This window comes from Bufo gargarizans, chromosome 7 (assembly GCF_014858855.1).
Source record: "Bufo gargarizans isolate SCDJY-AF-19 chromosome 7, ASM1485885v1, whole genome shotgun sequence".
NCBI classification, from domain to species: Eukaryota; Metazoa; Chordata; class Amphibia; order Anura; family Bufonidae; genus Bufo; species Bufo gargarizans.
Genome location: NC_058086.1, coordinates 36,169,909 through 36,192,629, shown reverse-complemented (window position 1 = coordinate 36,192,629; position 22,721 = coordinate 36,169,909). Strand labels below are relative to the sequence as shown.

At 39.8% G+C, this 22,721-nt stretch overlaps 1 protein-coding gene across 8 annotated transcripts in view; it reads left to right on the top strand.

Annotated features, from left to right (window-relative positions):
* ADGRL2 (adhesion G protein-coupled receptor L2) overlaps positions 1 to 22,721 on the top strand; it is a 180,514-nt gene that overhangs the window by 119,524 nt on the left and 38,269 nt on the right. For 6 of the 8 annotated variants that reach the window (XM_044301908.1, XM_044301915.1, XM_044301910.1 and 3 more), the window contains exons 5-9: positions 6,365 to 7,165; positions 16,804 to 17,100; positions 17,545 to 17,648; positions 17,764 to 17,949; positions 18,377 to 18,415. In XM_044301908.1, coding sequence (XP_044157843.1) covers positions 6,365 to 7,165; positions 16,804 to 17,100; positions 17,545 to 17,648; positions 17,764 to 17,949; positions 18,377 to 18,415 — 1,427 coding nt within the window. The remainder of the gene's footprint in view (positions 1 to 6,364; positions 7,166 to 16,803; positions 17,101 to 17,544; positions 17,649 to 17,763; positions 17,950 to 18,376; positions 18,416 to 22,721) is intronic. The other 2 variants (XM_044301911.1, XM_044301914.1) reach the window with 1 other exon arrangement.

The following is a 22,721-nucleotide window of genomic DNA, read 5'->3' as shown; positions in this document are numbered from 1 at the left end:
CTCTGTGTTGCGCATATTCTCTGTATTGATTAACAGTTCGTATCATTTGTTTACCCTGATATTCTAGTCAATGGGAAGATATAAATGTTTCTCCAAGTAGACCGACCTTTAAGTGTCTTTGATTGCATTTTTATAGATCAAACACAGGATATTTTTTCTTACCTGGCGCTTTATAATTATGGATGTGCGTGCCTACATACACGCGTTAATACGCATTGAATACATGGGTTTGTTAATATCGTGGAACATTAATCAAACTGTCATGGAAAGAGCTCATTACAATAATCACAGGAATAGTTTTCATTCTCAAAGTTAAATGAATGAACTAAAGAGATATAATTTTTTTATGCTTTTAATAGGATCCTGTTATTTTGCAGACATTTAAACTTTTATTAAAGGTAATTTTGAACAATTCCCATTAGTTTTTTGGTCAGGTAGGCGTTTAGCTGGATCGGTGGCTTCCTGGCTGGCCAGTTGATATTGAGAAAGATTGGTGTTGACTTTCTCACCGATCTATCTCCAGTCCTCCTCACACAGCGGAAGGAGTGTTGCAGTGTGTCAGTCTGAGCTATCTTCTCTCTGTGAGGAGCAGAACGACGAATCCCATTTGTCCCTTGGCACTGTAGATATGTGATGGTTTGGCAGATGGATAGATATGAGGGGGAGAGGGATTTTATATGCATTTAGTGCAAGATATCGGTCTAGCAAAATTTTGTACTGCTCCCTTCATTTACCATTGGGATTAATTCATACATTAATGCATAGATCCGGTATTTACCATACTGAACCGAGATGAATATCTCTTTAGCCTCAATGTCCAGCTGTCCTTTTAAATCCCCAGTGAAACCGTCATATGGGAGGCTGATTAGCAAATGGCACACTTTTGTTTTTAATTAAACAGCAGATCTTTATCTGCAAAAGCCTAGAGTCCTCCATCTCTGTGGGCAGTAAGATTAGCATCAAATGCAGTGTCCTGCACACAACCCTATCTAATGTCATGTCAGAGGTGGCCGTATACGGCATATATGGACATTGTGACGTACCGCAGTCCTTTGATCACAGCCCTTTCCTAAAAAAGAAAAAAAAAAGAAAAATGCCATTTGTAACTTGAATTTTTGAATATTTAGAAATAATCTGCTTGACCAGACATGACCTGTATGGATTTGGTCATAGAGAGGTGTAGCATATGTGATGAGCCACATTCAGGTCCACTGATTGGCCCTATGGAGGTGGGGGGGTCAGTTTTGGGGGGTTCTAATGGGTATTTTAGTTGAGGAATATTAGTGCATCTCTGAAGCGGAGTTAGTAGGTCCCACCGACAGGCTTATGTATAGAAGCAACCCAATCTATCGGCAAGCAAGGATCTGGTATATTGGGTATACTTTAATATCACCCATATAGATGGGACACATGGAGGTCTCAGTATATGCTGAATCTAGGTAAGAGGAGTATGTAAAAAAAAAAAATTTTTAATGTGCAGTATATTGAAACTCAAACTGTTCACTTTATAATAAAGCTGAATATTTGATAAAAGTTGCAGGAGGGTTGAAAAACATCCCATTGTTCCCAAATGTAGAAGCCAAGCTTAAGGGAAGTATGTAAAAAAAAAAAAAAATGTATACAAATTCCATTTGTGATGAATTACTTTGTCACTAATTATATTCCTTTATATGTAGCGGGCGCAACGAAAGGGAAACAGCTATCGTGCCGCCCCCGAAAATATGTACATACTCACCTCATTCATTTGCTCGTGGAGAGGCCGTCGCAACCATCTTGATTGAAGACACTGTGTGAAGTCTTACGCGGTGATGGGATGATGTCATCACGCCATCACATTGTTCAAATTTTGCAGCGCTCTCTTAAATCAAGATGCCTGCAATGGCCTCTCCGCGAGCAAATGGATGAGGCGAGTATTTTTTCAGGAAAACTTTTTTATTTGTTACCACGAAACATGAGGAAATTTTGGTTTTGTGACAAATCTTTCAAAATGTTTCCGAAGTCAGTTAGTTTGGCTTCGACACTATTTATACCCACTGTCCAGCTACAGATTCTGCTTAACCACTTTAAATATTGCAAGAGGGTTGAAAACATCCCATGATTGTGCCCAAATCAAGATGCTCCTGTTGGCTATTGTCCAACTCCTTGCTGCCTCTTTAGAATGAAGCCGTCTCTTTTCTTCTGTAGAAAGCTGAGAAGTCTTTTTTCTTTAGTTCTGTAGCTGCAAATCGTGTAGGGGCAAGATCATTCAATCAGCTCCGAAGCGCAGAACCTTAGCATAATATTTTAACCTGCTAAATCTAGGATTTATTGCATGGAAATAATATTGTGACAGGTAGCGAGCTTTTCCTTCCTTTTTCCCATCTCAAGTCAAATCAGTGGGAGATAACCCAGAATAGATTTTTTTTTTAAGTGAGATTTGATCAGCCTGAATTACTCAGAGTTGAATATTAGACTAATATTTTTGCTGTATTTTGAAAAGTTCATTGGAATGCTAGGTAATGGTAGCAATGCATCATCTCTGGAGCTTCTACCGTGCTTGATGCCCACCTGTGGAGGGGACAGCGCTGCTGTAGTCTGAACTATTGTTCGTGACAATGTAGGTTATTAATTAAGGAAATGGTGACATCACTGTGGCAGGAAAATATATTCACCTTTTTCGCATTGAGCTTTTTTATTTTTATGTTTTCAGAGCATTTCATATGCACATTACATAGTTGTACGTGCATTTTTTGCATTTCCTTTTATTTTTATTGCCCCCTGTGCATTTTGGCTAAAATGTTCCAACCATATTAAAAATAATGCTATGGCCTGTTAACACGCTTTCCCATGTATCTCATCATAAACTGTGTGCAGGTGCTTTGCACGTGCATATAATTATAGCGAGGGAAGTCCTTCGTATAATACTATAGCCTCCATCAACTGTGTGAGCAGTTCAGGGTTATGAGGCACATTTTTTAAATTTCTTTAGGAAGACCAGCAATAGTTTCCATTTTTCCTAAAACTAGTTGGCAAAATTTTAATAATTACGATATTTAAAAGAAAAGTTGCTAACAACTCTGTACATACTGATGTTCCCTTCTTTATCTTTCCTATTGACTTGAGATATCCTTAGTTGAGAGGCATGAGATGACCAGCTTTGGGAAAAAAGAAACATGACAAAGGGACACACAAGTTTAGTTGTATTTTTTTAAGTTTGTCACTAATGACACTTATCCTAGGAAAGGTAAGGGGACATATGTATGTGCAGCACCTTAAGTACAGATTTAGGCCTCTTTCACACATCAGTGAATTGTGGACGTGTGCGGTCTATGGTCTCCATAGACAGCAGATGTACCCATTGACTTTAATATATGTATCCACACAGCAGTAGTTTTCCATGGGTCCTTGGAGGCACCACAGAATCATCCCCCATTTTTATTCATGATTACAGATCCCTCATGCACATTATACTGTAGTCTATGGGTCTGTGAAAGCCACAGACACAAGACAGATGCCATCTGTGTTCCGTAGTTTTCTTGGCTCTTTGCTAGGAGATGCTCGGCAAATTAGTTTTCAGCCTAGCAGTGTCCATGGAATACGGGTGACACATAGGCCAAACATGGATTCTTCACAGACAAACCACTGACCATCTTGTCACAAATGTCATCATGGACATATGAAAGAGGCCGTCTTAGCCGCCAGAAGCCATTTATTGATTTTATTTTTATTCATTTTTTAAAATATAATTTTGAAAAATGGAAAGGCATGTATAGGTACAAAGTACACTTAAAACAATTGAAACGTTAAGTTATGCGTTGTTTTTCTTTTCTTAGTCGGAATCTAGTAGTATTGCTAATTAACAGCACAGCTTATTTTTGTTCACAAACCAGCATGGTAGTTTAATGCAGATGGCACATTCTCGGCAATCTGCAGCTTGCAGATTTTAACAAATCATTTTTTAACCTTTTTTCATTTTTTTAATTTTATTTTTTTACACATGGACAAAACTGTAACTGAAAAGAAAAATGGTGTTCACGTAGTATAACTTATTTTACATCTTATTCACCCTTACAATAGTCGTGTGTCATACACACAAGATAGAAATATGTTTCATGTAAACATCTGATTTTTGCAATTTCAAATGGAAATTGGTGGTGTTTGCAGAAAATACACGCAGGTAATAAAGGAGCAATATTTTTTTGCATTTGGTCCATTTGTAATGTACATCCGGAAAATAGATATAAAAATGGCTTTATTACCTGTGATTATCTCCTTGAATTATCAGGCTCCCTTACTTGGGTTATGATACATAACTTGCACCCTGAATCTATGAATCATGCATGGTCTTCAGTGTGGAGTGGACGTCGGGCTCTCTAGGGAAGCCTATGAATCTGGTCCGCACCAAGGACACACATAAATAGGAAAGTCAGAGTGCATATAAGGTTCCGAGAGTCCAAGTGTAAGTTATGTGATAGAACCCGAGGAACAAAGTAGAGCTTAGAATTTAAGAAGACCAGTAGTGTGCAAGTGAACTACAAATCAATTTACTGGATGTCCATTAGAAATGGACCAAACAATGAAATGGTTTCCTTTAGTGAAAATTAATAAAATATTTATTTTTATGGTGCATTATACGGTACATTCAAAACATTATCATTTTCTCTAGTAGTAGTTCCTAACCAGTATGAGATGTAAATACTCATCCGTGAGTCACAGTAATTTTGTTAGAAAATAAGGGAAATGCCAATTTGAGAACTCACATAATGATATTCTGAAGTGGGACTCATAGAAAATAAATTTATGACATTTTACAGTCGGGTTTCAAATATTTAGTCAAGTTTTTGGCTTATTGGTTGCCAATCATCCTGAGATTAAAATAAGATTAAAAAAAGGGAGCAAATACACTCATGATATTTCTGTTATCTGGTTGGGAATTATTACATTTTGGTAAGCCATAACTGTATAATATATATATATATTCTCAAAAGAAAAAATTTGGTTATTGTAAAAACTCATTTTCTTTTATGGTACAGAACCTGCCTCCTCCTTTTTGTGTATCCGGTGCCAGTGGGCTTGTGAACCAGTGACATTACTGAGGCACTTCCTGCCCCAGTATGGTCACCAATCGACAACTGGTCTCGTTGGCATAGTCAAAGGTGTAATATACTATATATGTCTACATGATGTGGGTTGTAGGTCACCTAAACTATTTTCACAAGTTCATTGAGTAAGCCATTTTGTCCTCTGCCCATGCAAGGCCCGGTGGTTTAGAGATGCATGTGTTTCCTTCTACATACCCCCCACCTCTTTGAAAGATGGTCAGAATTTACATCCAACCCCATCACCACTGATCGTATAACAGCTCTTTCTTTCACTAGGTGTTCCAGTCTCTTCATTTATCCAAATTAGCGGATTTCTTGCTGTGTCCCTACTTTAGTGTGTGTACTGATTGAGCTGCCGAGTACATGGTCCATTCATGTTAATCTCTCTTTTTTCTCCTTGCACCCCTTTTTCACTTTCTCTTCCAATGCTTAAAATAGAAGTGGAGCAAAAAGGTAAATAAAATAATACAGCCCGAACCCCCCCCCCCCCAGCTCCCTGTTATGTGCCATATGGATGTTAACCTTCTCGATCCCCCTTATCCCTAAACACTGACGTTCTGTATTCAGCAGGATTGCATTTCTACACTTCATACACAAGTTGACTGCTAATAAAACAGTGTTCTGGATATGTCACATAGGTGGGACACAGTCTCTGCATTTCTTGTGGGAAATGTTTTCTTGCTCTCCTTCTTGAACCCTAAGTGATTTCATATTTTTTTTTACATTATGTTAGTTACTCATGTACTTTTTGCCTGGCTTCCTATACTCCTTCCCCAAGCATGCCACATTTACAGGCTTTGTTTCATCCATTGCTCCAATTTGTCTTTTAGTTTTAACTTTTTTTTTTTTTGTATATTTTTTATTCTCCAGATTGATATATCAATGTTGTGTTATTTTGAGGTGTTTTAGCTTTGGTTTCTTCCCTCAGTTCATATGTCTTTAAAGCACCAATGGAAAACCATTCACGTGCTTTTCTCTTTTTATCTTTTTTTTTTAACAAAAAAGTGTGTGTGGTTTTTTATTGTCTGACCGGTTTCAGCTTAGAAAATTCATACTTTTAAGGTAATCTGATTTACTTTACTATAATGTAATGTATTAAAATTAGTAGTTTCTTATTTTGGCACTATGAATGTCACATTCTTCATCTAAATTTTGTAGAAAAAAAATCACCTTTTGTTTTTGTCTCTTTTTTATTATTTTCTTTAAATGAACATATTGCCACTTAATAAAAACAATGTTTGATATCTCTTTTGTGAAATAATCCTCTTTCTACTTTTTACTAGTTTTTGTTTGCCCTGGGGTGTTGAAAGGAGTTGTGGACTCACCATATATTTTTGAAGCTGAACAGAAGGCAGGTGCCTGGTGCAAAGACCCCCTTCAAGCTGCAGATAAAATTTATTTTATGCCCTGGACACCGTATCGTACGGATACATTAATAGAATATGCTTCATTGCAAGATTTTCAAAATGGGAGACAGACTACAACATATAAACTTCCGAACCGAGTGGACGGCACTGGATTTGTGGTTTATGATGGGGCTGTGTTTTTCAACAAGGAACGAACGAGAAATATTGTTAAGTTTGACTTGAGGACTAGAATCAAGAGCGGGGAGGCAATTATAAATTATGCCAATTACCACGACACATCTCCATATAGATGGGGCGGAAAAACTGATATCGATTTGGCGGTCGATGAAAATGGCTTATGGGTAATCTATGCGACAGAGCAAAACAATGGGATGATCGTGATCAGCCAATTAAATCCTTACACCCTTCGGTTTGAGGCAACGTTTGAAACCTCTTACGATAAACGGGCTGCCTCAAATGCATTTATGATATGTGGCGTCCTGTATGTGGTGAGGTCAGTCTACCAAGACAACGAGAGTGAAACTGGGAAGAATGCAATTGACTACATCTTCAACACCAAGCTGAACCGAGGAGAGTCTGTTGATATTCCATTCCCCAATCAGTATCAATACATTGCCGCTGTGGATTACAACCCTAGGGATAACCAGCTGTACGTGTGGAATAACAACTTTATTCTACGATACTCTCTAGAGTTTATCCTTCAGGACTTAGCCCAAGGTAAGATCTGTGTCTTCAGTTTGTTCACAGCTTCATTTTGTAGTTTGCGTGTATATACTGAATATATGTATATAGACAGCTCTATGAAAGTTTTTATAATTGAAATGCTAAGCCACTCCTCTTTAGCCATGGTCTGTTTTAATTACAGTGAAGGTATGTATAATCATGGAAAATATTCAAGTACTTGAGGCCCTAAACACCATGAATTACCAGTAAAAAACAAAAACACCAGAATAAGTGCAAGTCTTTTTATTTTGTTTTGCTTTGTTTTTCCTTAATTCTTTTGAGTCTTTGTCTTAACACTAGTGTATTTTTCGTGCATTTTTTTCCCCTATAGAGAAGGTGTTGTCAAAATGTCTAAAAAAGTCAAAAGCTCTAGCATGCTATATTTTTGAAAAGAAGCAAGAAAGATTAAAAAAACACCACCTAATAAACAAAACCACCAGTGGCAAAAACTTGTGTCCCGCATTTTGTTTTCCCATCGGCCTCCTGCTAATATCTAGAGGAGATGTTTTTAATAGTGATGAGCGGCAGGGGCAATATTTGAATTCACAATATTTCGCGAATATTCATCATATATTGGAGAATTCACAAATATTTTCTTGATTGCGAAAATCAGCAATGTAATATGCGCATATTGCGCTCGCAGTACAGGTGTGGGTCACTGTTGCTACATTTTTCAAGCTGCTAGAAGCGAGACTGGATAAAATGGTTGGCACGGCAGGACATCACAATAGCTTTATATGCAGATAGCGTGCTCCAATATATTTGCAATTGCGCAAATCGGCAATTAATGATGCGCATATTTTTGCGCAATACGTGCAACATTTTAGCAGTCTGACTACATATTACTGATTGGTGCACTAAGTATTGTTGTGACATCACAGCACTGTGTCTGTAGCATGTATGTATGGACAGCAGAACCTATCAGCTACACTATATCAGGATATAACCTACACTGACTATCTCCCACTAACTATCTGTATTATATAATCTAACTAACTAATGTAATTAAACAGTAAAGCACAGAGCACAGCAATGTCACTGCTCTCTCAGAACTTCATAAAACAGCAGAAAATGGCTGCTGGGGAGGTTCCTATATAGTAAGGGGTAGGCAGCTTTCTTATTGGTTGCTAGGGATGTTGCTAAGCTCAGCCAAAGATATTGCAGCCTTCTCATTGGCCCAAAAGCAAGAAGGGAGGTTACTGCTGAAAAAAAAAATCTTGAATATTCACGAATACGAATATATAGCACTATATTCTACATTTTCGAAGTGGTGATACTTGCGATTAAAATTGGCGCCCAACACTATTTTTTAACAGAAAAACGCTGCAAAAATTGCAAAGGTTCAGAAAAATATCACTAAAATGCTGCATTAACCCATTATCTATTGTTGATGATGCATGCATCTTTCACATCACAACTTACTCCTGCCACATAGTGGTCCCTATTTGTGGCCTATTTGTGGCCTGTATAAACGGCTATGATCCTCCGGCGCTGTGTCCATAGGTGATGGTAACAATGTGATGCACCTACAGTTGGTCACCTCTTTGTGGTGACTTTGGTGACTCACGCCACTGCTGCTATTTTCCGATGGACACAGCGCTAGAGGATTGTAAGTGAAGAGATGGAGACCTTCTGCTGTGCAATAGAGGTAAGTTATGATGTACCATAGAGATGTATATCATATTAGCAATAGATTAGGGACTATTGCAAAAGATTTTTACAGATCGTCCAACTCGGGCATCCTCAAACTGCGGCCCTCGAGCTGTCGTAAAACTACAACTCCCACAATGCCCTGCTGTAGGCTGATACCTGTAGGCTGTTCGGGCATGCTGGGAGTTGTAATTTTGCAACAGCTGGAGCGCTGGAGTTTGAGGATGCCTGGTCCAACTCATTTTAAAGGTACACATTAACAATAACCTAAATTCAATATTTATTTTAGTTTTATTTTAATTTTACTTTCTAGCTACTGATGTAGAGCTAGGTAAATGTGTTAATCGAGGAAAAAATGTTCATGCTCAGTTAACCTTTAAGAAGGGAATCATTTAACTAATCTATGCTTTAAAAGGTATATAGGATAAAGTAAAAAAAAATATGAAAATTAATAAATTAGGTGATCCTTATTTTCATTTTATTCAGTCTTTAGAATTTACTTCAAAACTAGTTCCTTTCTAGTATTGACCTTCTTTTATTGCTGTGATTTTTTTTTTTTGATTTTTTTTTTCGGAACCTGAAAATAAAAGGCGTGAATTCGTTTAGACAGGGTTTAAAAAAATATGGACAAAAAATTCCATAAGGTATTATAGGGTTACAGACTTAAGCATTTTCATGTGTTACATTTTTGTTTTGCAAGTGAACCGATGAGGCTTTCAGGATCATGAAATCATGCGTGACTCATGACACTTTCACGTGTGAGCTCAACACAAGAGATGCTTGGCTTGATGCTGTGTAAAAGATGTGAAGACTTGACAATGTGTGCAAGTCACTCCTTGTATCTGAAGAAAAGAAATATGCCCTTGATCTTAGGTTACACCTTCTGACAGACGACGTGTAATAACTGTAATGATTTTATTTGACAGCCTGTGACTATTGTTAGAACCGTATATTGTCTTCTCCAAGGTGTATATTCTTTATACCACATGGTACAGTGGTTACATCCTATCTGTTATTGGAATAATTTACACGTTGTATTATTTGTCCCTTTAATGAGGTGTATAGAAGATATAGGGCATTCATCGCATGTCTAAAATGAGCACCATACTGCCTAATTATATTTCTCCTATTTTTTTTTTGCTTTTTTTACAGTAGAACCAGATGTTTTTACTCATAGATTTCCAGTCTGAAAATGTTTCAACCAAAAGCTGTTGAAGTGTCAATGATTTGCCATCACCTCTGCCCTATTCTGCTATCTATGTAGAGTCTCACTCCCCACTCACCAATTATACAGTGGATGCACTGAGCTGTAATCTCACTATAATTTACGTTCCTTTGCTCAGTCTCTGTATTCACAACGCAGTCTGTATACTGTGTAACCAAGAAAATTCTGCAGCTTAATTAAAAGTTTTTTTTATATATTTTTAATTATTTTTTTTATTTTTTTTAATCCAGGTAGCTGAATTCTGCTGCTAGGCTTTTCTGTTTTGGAAAATGTTGCATTGTTAATTATTTAGTAATACCCGTTTTCATTCATTGATTGGGTTTGTACAGCATATCCATGGTGGAATTTTTTTGTTGCCATGATGTCTTGTCATGTCTCTTTTTTGCGTGTGGAAAAAGTCATAGATTAGTGTGTACGTTGTTCAGGGTAGAAAATCCAATTTTCTTATCTGCCCTTGTAAATTTCATTGTGGACTTGGTCCGATTTGTCGTGACGTTTGGCATCAAGAAAAATGAATTCCTATAATTGGAAATGGTCTTTAAGAGTCGAGCCTTACAGGTGAGACGCTGTTTTACCAAAAGAAAGCCCAAAATTTGCAATGTCTGTAAGAGGTCTCTTCCATTGAAGTAATATTCTGTGGTGCATTTATAGAACCTTTTAGCTTTATTGGTATGCTTAGTAATTGACTTTATTTTTTAAATATTTTGTTAATCTCGATAGCTAGGTTTGGTTTGATAATAATGGATTTGAACGCTTTGGTCCTGTAGTTTCCCCATTCTCTGTTGATTAGTTGGCCCTCTCTGGTTCTTCAGGATGAGAAAAGATAGGTGCCTCAGGGAGAGCGTTCAACATGTTGGTCTCCAGAACATTAGGATGCTAAATTCTAACTGGTGATGGTCAGTGGTAAGATTGTGCCTACTCTCTGGGATGGTGGTTCTAAAGCTTTGACACGTCAACACTGGTCATAGACATAACATACAACTGTGGGTGGTGTTATAGAACTTGGAATAAACCCTCATTCGACAATGATCCATTCCAGCTAGAGAGTTCTAGTTATTATGGCATTTATTCTTTTGCCCTTTGACTTGGCGGGGCTCCCTTCTGCTGCAGATTCTTTTCATCTCTAAGTATCATCCTTCTGAACCTTCTACTTTTTGTTGACCATGACTTTGTAAACTCTGCCCTCACCTGAATTTTCTCAGCATCCCTTGATTTGTTGAGGTCTTTACTGTTTTATTATTTCACTTAGCTTTTTTCTTTGAAGGAAATTGATTCACTTTAACAAAAATCACTATCCTTCCTTAGTGTGGCCCATCTGAATAATGTAGTTATGTGTAACCTCACAGGGATGTCCACTCCACCATCCACTCCAATGTTCTAAAGGGTGTCACTTAAGTCTAGTCATTTGTGCACATTTAATATTTATTTTAAAGCAATTTTGAGTTGAGTTTTCCCATTGCACCTTTCGAAAGCCGGGGTCACACACAAGTGATGATGTTTTCAGCCGGAGAAGAAATTTGGATGTTCAGTTCTAGAAAATGACATCACAAACTTGAGCCAAAGTGCTCGGGAATCATCCAAGCAACATATGGAAGATAGATCAGGATGCGAGTTTTGCCAGTTCTGGTGGCTACGATAGAGCGGATGTGGGCTGCATGAGTGATATGAGCTTCCTTCTGTGTGTTCTTCAGTTCTGTCCTTAGGAACATTGTTTTTTTTTCTGTACCTCGGCTTTGTCCTCAAATTCCCTTGTATTCCATCTACTTATTTTTATTTTTTTGTTACTTTTGGAAGTTTAGTGGTCTGTGAATTCCCAAGCATGCATTAACAAGAGCTGGCGCCATTTAAATGTCTTTTATGTACCAATATTAACAAGCTCTTTAAAAAAACATGGCTTTTTTTCCCTGAACATTTTCATTTGTTACACTTCTCAGATTCATTACCTACTTTTTCCTCCAAGTATTTTCTCATCTTCACATCCATTTGAGTTTTTTTTATTTGTAATCCTATGTAAATGATTGGTTCCTGCTACAAAAAGTTAGTTTTATGCGCAAATGTATTCCTTTGCTTTTATGGCATCAACATATTCCTCAGCACTGTACAGAGATTGTAAATTACTTCCATATCCTGAATGAGGGCTATAATCCAATTTGCCTGTCTCAGGCTACTTTCACACCAGCGTTTTTGTTTTCCGGTGTTGAGTTTCATCACAGGAGCTCAATACCGGAAAAAAACTGATCAGTTTTTTCCTAATGCATTCTGAATGGAGAACAATCCGTTGATTATGCATCAGTTCAGTCCCTCTTATGTTTTTTGGCCGGAGAAAATACTGCAGCATGCTGCAGTTTTCTCTCCAGCCAAAAATCCTAAACACGTGCCGGATCCGACTTTCCGATCTGTGCATGCGCACACCTTTAAAAGTGCAAAAGAAATTAATACCGGATCCTTTTTTCCGGATTACACAGAAGAGATGGATCCGGTATTTCAATGCATTTTTCAGACAGATCCGCATCCAGATCCGTCTGATAAATGCCATCAGTTTGCGTCCAGATTGCTGGAATCCTCTGCCGCAAGTGTGAACGTACCCTCACATGCACTCAAATTTGAGTACCAGTTTGCGTATCGGTAGGTTTTTAGAGTGTGGTAAGAGGGCAGAATTTCCAGAGGCAGCCCAGACAAACTCAGGAAGAATATACAAACTCTATGTATATTTTTCCCTTCGTCACCTTCTAAACCAGGATTCCAGTGCTGAAAGACTAAGGATAGGTTATCAGTATCTGATCAGTGGGGTCCACCACCCAGGACCCCCGCCGATCTGTTTGAGAAAGCAGCGGCGCTTGCACTAGCGCCTCAGCCTTCTCTCCGCTTTACCTAGACTAGTGACATCAAGTTCATCGGTCACGCGGCCCAGGCACAGCTCGGCCCCATGCACACCTGCTATGTACGGCGCTGTGCTTGGTGAGCACAGAGAAGGCCACTCTGCTCACAGGAACCTTCTCAAATAGCTGATCAGCAGGGGGTCCCAGGTGTCGGACCCCCACCTATCAGATACTGAAGAGCTATGCAGAGGTAAAGTCATCAGTATGAAAGTCCTTGAAAACCCTTTTAATGCTGTGCTACAAATATGGCCGTACAGTACATTTTTTTTACTCATATTAATGACAGTTTGGCGTAAATATATTAAAAAATTTGACAGTTTAATTAATGCACTCCTAAAACTTCTCTGCCGCTTTTTTTCTGGCAAGCAAATATGATGGGAAAAGTGGGCTGGGCTTCAGAGTTGCCTCAATCGCTGCCTCGATCATTACTCATTTATCAACATTTTCCTCAACTTAAAAAAAATAGTACCAACCTCATCCTGGCATTTTTAGCCAATGACATCAGCAGTGGTAGATGTACCGCTCGTACGGTGCACCGGTATTAATCTCCCCCATTGTGATAATTACTTATTAGCGTATATGAATGTCTCCCGGTGTGCAATAATTTGTTGACATCTCTCACAGACTAGCCAATATCATGATGCACTATAATCTGATAAATATCTTTTTTTATTTTTTATTTTTTCTTCAATCACGTAGAAAGGTGCAGGCCAGAACGTGCCATATTAGTTTGATTGCTAGTTTGCTACCTAATTATACGACCAGAGGAAGCTGTCAAAAGTCCTGTTATCAATGCCGATCTCGAGGGATAAAAATAACCTACATGTTTCAAAGAATTACCTGGAATCCAGGCTAATGTAACGGTGCTAATTTTAATACTCATCTGAGTGATTAAATATGCGCTAATCAGTTCAGCGTGCTGAGGGATATATACCTAATGATGGCACTAATAGCAGTTTGCCATATTTGATCGTTACTCTCCCATGCTTTGAATAAAAAAGCGAATAATAAAAAAAAATTACAGCGAAATGAAATCATGATTACTGATAATTTGACAAATTTTGATGAACCGCGATAAACGTGGAGGGTGAAAATAATCGTTCTCTGCCCTAAAGGTTACAGAAGTTTTTGAACTGTATCTTTTTTAAAGATTTTACGAGTCACTTACTGAGGCCTTGAAAAATAGTCTTTTTTTTTTTCCTTCTAAAAGTGATTTATCTGTTAGGTCAGAGCTTGGGTATAATCTATGTGTTTGGTGTAACTTAATTACTATATTGGTCTAAAATATACCACAGTGGTTTTATGCTTGAATAACAATCTGGAAATGATGGTGGTTGTGTTTTTCTTTTTTTTCTTTTTTTAGTTAGGTTGTTAGAATATATATATTTTTTTTAATTCAAATCAAGATTGTAAGTTTTTGAGCTTTTATTTTAAAAGGTCCCATATGCAAAAAACTATATTTTTTTTTACTTTTATGTTAAAAACACCTTTATGAACTATTTTTATGCTGCTTTAAAAAAATTTAAAATAAATCACTCATTTATATACTTGGTGAAAATAATATAGATTAGAAAAAAAAAGTCATTAATATGTCGGTGCTTCTCAAAGCAACAGGAAAAAGACAGTAGGCCTAAGTGATGCAATGACAACGTGACCCCATTTAATCATTCTCCTGTCATAGCCATCAGTGTGAACCAAGCTTCACATTGTAGGCTGCCCCTCAAAGCGGGGGGGAAAAAAAGCCTTGGGAATGGTAGAAGGCGAGCTTTGAAATTCCACAAGCTAAATCAAGGAGAAAGTCCTATACACAGAGCTTCTATCAATTAATTTTCTTTCTGCGTCCTGACCTCATCGCGGCGGAGCCGCACAGAGAACTCGGAATTGCAGCGTTCTAGAATTTTCATCCTTCAATATTGTCACTTCTCATTCTGTGGCGTGTACTGTCCTTCGACTTCACTCTTTTCTATTGGTTTTATCTAAAGCAACCATGTCAGTTTCATGAAACGTTCTATCTCTAAAGGAAGACATGCATGTAACGCTCGCCTCTGTTCAGCTCTAATCAGGCATGCCAAAATCTCTCAAGCAAAAATCAGTGCTGGGTGGGAAGATGGGCCAGGAATTATTTTTCATGCACGGCATTGTCTCAAACATCTCATTTTTGTAAATCGCCTTTCAGGATATGTGCATGTGTCTTATTGTGCGCACAATGCAGATGTCAAGCTGTTTTAACTGTCACTTGTACTTAGCGGACCCTATAATCAGGTATATATAGTCTTGTCATCAACTGTTGCCTAAATCATAGTTCTCTTAATGCTGACCTATAGTCCCGGCCTGGTTCCTGGTAAAGAAGCTTAAAGGAGCACTAATCCTAAAGTAGAAAGCTTATAAAAATGCGGCTTATGAAAGGACCTGCTAATATCATTCACACATATATGAGAACCGGAGATATGTGCGATAACCTAGTGATCACAGAGTGGGGATTTTTCTTGACTTCATGTCCATAATCCTATTGCCGCTCATCAGTCTGAAATGACGGTTCACTGGGAAAATACATTGTATTCCACTACACAGCTGATGGAAATAAGGTTGGTCAGATGTAGCTATACTGTCCATGTAAAATGCCAATTTTTAGATATGGTCCAAAATAGGGAAAAAAAATTCTTGCAAGTTGCTAAATTGTGGCAATCTTAACTTGCAGAGTGACGCCTGTCCTAAACAATGCCCTCTGTGAGATAGACAATCACTCTCGAGACAGAACCTACAGACAGGGTTGTTCAACCTTTATGAGAGCTCATCAGAGCGCGGTAGGGTTTTCATCAGATCGGAATGTGAAACGCTCTACAAAAAAGCCTTTGAGAGGTAATCAAAGGGGTTGAGAAGAATGACATGTTCCTTCATAAAAAAATATTCCAAGAAGCAATTACATGGCAGCTGACATCACGATCGAAGAAACCCCAATCCTAGGTATAACGTAAAGCTCTGGCTCGGCAAAATCTGTAACAAGGACTCGGGGGCAGCAGCACCCCAATTGTAATTTGTAACAGTCAGAGCTATTAAATAAGATAGAACTTTCACATAGCTCCTGTTCTAACATGGGAACTATTCACATTACCAATGTTTTTTCCCTCATTATATGTGTTTCATGTTCGTTATTTTTCCTTTTTTAATGGTACTTGATGTACTCTTCTGGATTATCAGTACATCAAAAAAGATGGTTTTGATCACATTTTTTATATATCGTAGAAGAAAATATAGGCTGATGGGATGTTCTACAAGTTCTTATGTACTCCCTGTCAACATCTATCCAGAAATCTACAGTTAGCTTCATATGGTTGCTTACCAATAACTGTTTTGATTCACGCAAACTGTGCTGTCTCTTTGCTTTGGAGAATTAGGCGACCTGAGATTTCTGTTGCAGCTGCATTACAGTTTCTCACCAGCAGAGGGCAATGTTGAGAACATTCATTATGCCTCTCTTAGGGCAGTAAATGCTGGTACTGAATTATATGTTCGAAAGTGTTGAACATGATCCATATATGAATAGGAATCATATTTTTATTTTTATTTTTTTTTAAAGCGGAGTATATGGATATTGCCCCCTGTTCCCACTTTATATTTGTATAGGAATGTTTTGGCACATTGAATGTATGAAGAACATGTAGTGGTCTGTCTATTGTGTTTGTGTAAATCTCTTCCGATCACACTGTTTGATTTCTCGGGTGCCTTTTTTGTGCTCTCTACAACTCATCGTGCTTTGTCTGACATATTTTCCAAGCTACATACAATATAAAAAAAAAAATCCCCATAAAGCTCAAGGCTATTTTTAAACAAGATTTTGTGTCTATCTTTAATTGCATTTTCCAATTTTCTCTTAACAGTGCCTACAACCATAGTGGCAGAAACACCACCAGTTCAGCTACTCGAGACAACCGTATCAACCACTACCACGACTTCACAGAAAGCTCTAATTAGCACTACATCAGCTGCAGGTACAAAGGAAGGAAGTAAAGGACTCAAGCCTCCAGCGGTCCTTTCTACCACAAAGAATCCTCCGCCAACCAGCGCCTTCCCTCTGCCGGAGAAGTTCTGTCTAGCCAAGGAATTGAAGGGGATCAGTTGGCCACAGACACAAAGAGGGATGCTTGTGGAACGACCCTGCCCCAAAGGAACCCGAGGTACATTAATATTTTTGTTGTATTTAATATTCTCACTTTTGCAGTGCAGTATACAATTGGGATCTAAAAAAAAATATACTATTCAATTACATATCATGTTTCATACAGAACTCGTATAAGAGGGTGAAGAGTGTTAGAATGTCCTATTAGTGTCTTGAAGGTACTCAAAGTGTTGGATTTTTTTTTTATAAAAAAAAAAAAGGCTCCTTTATTCAAAAACAGCACCACTTTTGTTCATAGGCTGTCTGGTATCCCTTTACTTAAATGAGTGTCAATACTAGACATCCTGAAGTTCTAATAGTCCACCGTCACAGGATCTCATTATTGCTGGAAGCTGTCTATAAAATGTAGCATGCTATTATAACTTCCTAACATTCATTGCAAAAGAACTGTTGTGACTGATCATTTGTACCTTAATCATGAGTTTAAATTTTCCTTCTAAAGGAACGGCTTCGTACCTCTGTTTGATCACAACTGGAACCTGGAACGACAGGGGACCAGATCTTAGCAATTGCACCTCACATTGGGTCAACCAGCTGGCTCAAAAGGTTGGTTAAATAAGCTTCCAACATATTACTTAACCTCGTTTGGACTGTATAAGTGCTCCTTACGTATTTGACTTCTTTTATGTATTTACATATTTTTGGTGGTTTCATGTTACAGATTAGGAGTGGAGAGAACGCTGCTAACCTTGCTAACGATCTGGCAAAGTACACCAAAGAACCAGTGTTTGCCGGTGACATCAGCTCAACGATTAGACTCATGGAACAGCTGGTGGACATCTTGGATGCTCAATTACAGGAGCTGAAACCTAGTGAGAAGGACTCCGTTGGGCGAAGTTATAACAAGGTAAGGCAGCACTTTTGTGATCTCCTTTTTCTATCAGTGAAAGGTCTTATTGTGGTAATTTTGGATCTTGGTTCTCAATGTCAACTTAAATGGTTCCTGTTGAGCTTCAAGGACCTTTTCTTTCTGAGTACTTGTGTAACTTATAGTACGTGCTCTGTACACATTGCTTGTCGGAGTCAAACCCAGATCTTGGCCTGTAGGTTGTTCCCAGTTCGGTATTCATTTCAATGCAACATGCTGGGTCTGTGCAATTACTGAGAAAGTTTGGTTCCATATTGTCATGGACTACTACTGAAGACATTTTGATTTGAGTATATATGCTCAATATGGCTGTCTTCTACAAGTACCATATCTGTTTAATTGATGGTTTTACGCTACTGAAAAGTGTCTATTCAATCTAATATTCTGGTTCTCTTTCTGCAAAAAGCTGCAAAAGCGAGAGAAGACTTGCAGAGTCTACTTAAAGGTATTATTTTCAATTAACTCCCTACGTCTTGTGGCTCCCTTCCTTCACACTGCGCGTCTGTCTTTGATGCTTAGCAGCCAGCCTGCGTATCCTCAGCCCAGAGCTGGAGGAACTTCATGAATACTTTGCAGTTACCTGAACGACAGCGCTGCATGCATCAAAATCCGTTAGCCGTGGTATATATGCATGCGATGAAGCACCGTGATAAACAGCGTCAATAAAAGTAATCACTGTCTTATTGGCCTACGTTTTAACAGGGACAGACCACGTCTCGCTTTCTCTCTTTTACTTCTACGCTTTGAATAGAATCATTATTTGTCATTTAAGGGAAAAAAACTGTTTTTACTGCACTGGCATTTCTAATTTTCCTTATTATGTATCACCCCTGTAACCAGCTGCTGTGTATTATACTGTGTCCTGACCTTAATTTCTGACCGGTGTCATTTGTGCTGCTCTCAGATGAGTTCCTTGGTCCAGATAAGAAAAATAAACCTCTTTTTAAATTACGAATCAAACGCTGTCTTCCACTATGCAAATGAAACAATTCCCTTCCTGGTGACAGAGGACTCATTTGAACTTGAGATTAGAAGCCTCAATCTGTGTTTCTTTGTGACTAATGAAGCTGGCCTCGACAGAGCAATTTCTGTCCCACTTCAGTTAATGGCTAAAGCCGTATCAACCGGAGCTTTTCTGGAATTCTGTTGGAGCAGGAGAAATCAGTCAGTGGCTTTTGGATGCGTCTACGGCAGTACCTGCTAGGCACATTGCTTTGACTGGCTATGCAGGAATAAAGGATATTAAGATGGATTAGAATAATTAATCTTCCTCTCACAGATGCTTTGGGACCACCTTTAACTTTCTCACTCATCTCTCTAAACTGTAGAAAGTAGAGTCTGAATAGTAGAATACTGTTCAGACTCCCAACTGTTCAAAGTGTATTCAATAGGATAATGCACCGGGAATTAAAATTCAATTTTGTTTCACCGATTTCTCAGGTGGAGTTTTCGTGGATTCAAGGCTTTAATTTGACCTGTACTTATCAATCTTATATGCTTCTTCCTCTCATTTACAGCTACAGTGACATTATAATATTTGACCATGAGAGGCTATTAACCACTGGCTGTTGCCAGCCTTTGATATTTCCATTTTATAGTTAGTGGATAGTATATTGAATAGTTGATAGGCAATGGATGAAATATTTATTTGGTAGATAGCTAATAGCCCATTGGTGGTTTTTACAAGTCGTTTTGGTCTTAAACAGCTCAGTACCCCCTTTTTGGACTTTAGCTGTATATTTACTGTATATTTACTTGTATATAAAGTGCAAGTGCTGCCAAAAATTACAAGGAAGAGGCACTCCGATACAACCTGTATATCACATAAAGAAAGGCCTCATTCACATTGTGGTACAATTGTTTAGGTAGTGGGACTCCGATGCTCATAAAGCCTATGCACTATGGGAAAGGGCTGCCAAAAATTTCAAGGAACCGGCACTCCAATACACCCTTTATTACACAAAAAGGAGGGCATCATACACACCCTTGAAAAATTATGATTGATGGCCTGCTGGTGACCCTCTAAAACATTAGGGGCGAGGGCCTGCTGCCGAGCTGACTATCTAAAAAATGTTGGTTGAGGGCCTGCTGGTGACCCTCAAAAACATTATGGGTGAGGGCCTGCTGGTGACCCTATAAAATATTATAGGTGAGGGCCCGCTGCTAAGCTGACCCTCTAAAACATAAGGAACAATAAGCATGTGTACATGATGGAGGTGGAGGATGAGAAAAGGGAGATTGAACCATTTGCCCTTTTTAGTGGTGGAAGGGGTGCATGGCAATACAGTGTATTCAATACACCATAAAAGCCACATTTAGAGTGCCTTTAGGTTCAGCTGCTTTTCTCTGGTGGAGTAGAGAAGTCAGGGCAATCCAGGCCTTGTCAGCATTTTCAGTTGACAGGCCGATGTGCTTATCAGTTGTTATGCTCCCAGCAGCACTAAATACACGCTCTGACAAAACCCTTGTGGCGGGGCAGGCCAGCACCTTCAAGGCGTAGAGCGCCAGTTCGTGTCACATGTCCAGCTTAGACACCCAATAGTTGTAAGGCACACAGGGATCACTAAGGAGGCTGACACGGTCTGCTACGTATTCCTTCACCATCTTCTCAAATTTTTCCTTCCTTGTGACACTAGGCCGCGCATCAGGTTAAGTGTGCTGCCGGGGTGTCATAAAACTGTCCCAGGCCTTGGAGAGTGTTGTTCTGCCACTGTTGGAACTGCTGTGTGTTCCCCTAATCTCCCCTCCTCTGTTGGCCAGGGAACTATGTACTCTGCAGCCAGCGTTGTCAGCTGGAAATTTTTGGAGCAATTTTTCCACAAGGACCTTCTGGTATTGCACCATTTTGCTCGTCTTCTCCACAACAGGAATGAGAGATGAGAAGTTCTCTTTGTAGCGGGGGTCGAGAAGGGTGAACAACCACTAATCGGTGGTGGCCAAAATGCAAACAACGCGAGGGTCACGGGAAAGGCAGCCTACCATAAAGTCAGCCATGTGTGCCAGAGTTCCAACAGACAAGACTTCGCTGTCCTCATCAGGAGGATGACTCTCAATCTCTTCATCCTCTCCCTCCTCTTCTACCCATCCATGCTGGACAAATGGAATAAAACTTCCATGGGTACTACTCTCTGTAGCGGAGACAACCGTCTCCTGTTCCTCATCATCATCCGATTTGCGCTGAGAAGAGGAATTGAGGGTGGTCTTGCTACTTTCTTCCCCCATTTCCACCTCTTCCACATGCAAAGCGTCCACCTTAATTGTGAGCAGCAAGCATTTAAGTAGACACAGAAGTGGGATGGATACGCTTATAATAGCGTTATCGACGCTCACCATCTGTGTTGATTCCTTAAATTTGCGTAAAACCTCACATCAATGCCCACTCGTTGCTTGTGAAGACCGGAAGCTTACTGGAAAGGTGACGACCATGTTGCAGCTGGTATTCCACTACTCTGATGCCTCTGCTGCTCACAAAGCCTGGCCAACATGTGGAACGTGGAGTTCCAGCGCGGGCTCACGTCGCACAACAGTCGGTGAGCTGGCAATTGCAAGCGCTGCTGCAGCTTTGCCAGACCGGCGGAAGCTGTCAATGACTTGCGGAAATGGGTACACACGCGGCTCACCTTCACCAGTAGCTCAGGCAATTTGGGGTAGGTTCTGAGAAACCGCTGAACCACTAGGTTGAACTCGAGGGCTAGGCATGGTATGTGTGTGAGCTTGCCAAGTTACGGCCATTATCAGACACAACCATGTCTGGTTGTAGGTTAAGTGGCGAGAGCCACAGCTCAGTCTGGTCCCTTCTGCCCTGCCACAGCTCTGCGGCAGTGTGCTGTTTGTCCCCTAAGCATATCCGCTTCAGCACGGCCTGTTGCCGCTTCCCCACTGCAGTTCTACACTGCTTCCAGCTACTGATTGATGGCTGACTGGTTCTGCAATATGGTAATTCACAGGTGGAAGTGGAGGAGGAAAAGGGTAGGTTGCAGCCACTAACGTAGGTGGCGTCGGAAACCCTGATGGAAATAGGGCCCACAATCCTTAGTGTCGGTAGCACCTGTGCCATCCCAGGGTATGACTCGCTCCCAGCCTCCACAACGTTCACCAAGTGTGCTGTCAGGGAAATGTAGCGTCCCTGGCCAAAAGCACTTTTCCATGTGTCAGTGGTTAAGTGGACCTTCCCTATAACTGTGTTGGTCAGGGCACATGCTGGTGTAAGGCTGGGACTGCACACCGTGAAAAATATTGGCGGCTGGGGACAGAGTACTGTGAGACAGCCACCGCCACCAGGGCCAGCAATTTGGAAAGGTGCGCATTTAGTGCTATGGTCTGTGGGTGGGTGGCTGGGTATTTGCGCTTTAGTTCAAAGGCCTGGGGTATAGACATCTGTACGCTGTGCTGGGACACAGAAGTGGATGTGCTAGCTGATGGTGGCAGATGACAATTCTTTTATCGGCCGCACTTTCCTCAAAAAGCGCCAGACTGTGGAACACCTAGCCCTTGGCAAGGGAGATTGCCACAAGGGGGTGCTCTGGGGAACAGTTGTGGGCCTGTTTGGTGTGGCCCACCTTCTCCCTTTTGCCACCCCACTGCCTCTTCCAGCCTGTTGCGGTGCTGCAGATCCCTCTCGCTCTGTACTGCTGTCCTTGCTCAGCTTGCCACCTTACCAGGTTGGGTCAGTAACTTCATCACTCAGCACCTCCTCTTCTACTTCCTCACTCTGGCCATCCTCCTGACTTGTTGACCTAACAACAACCTCA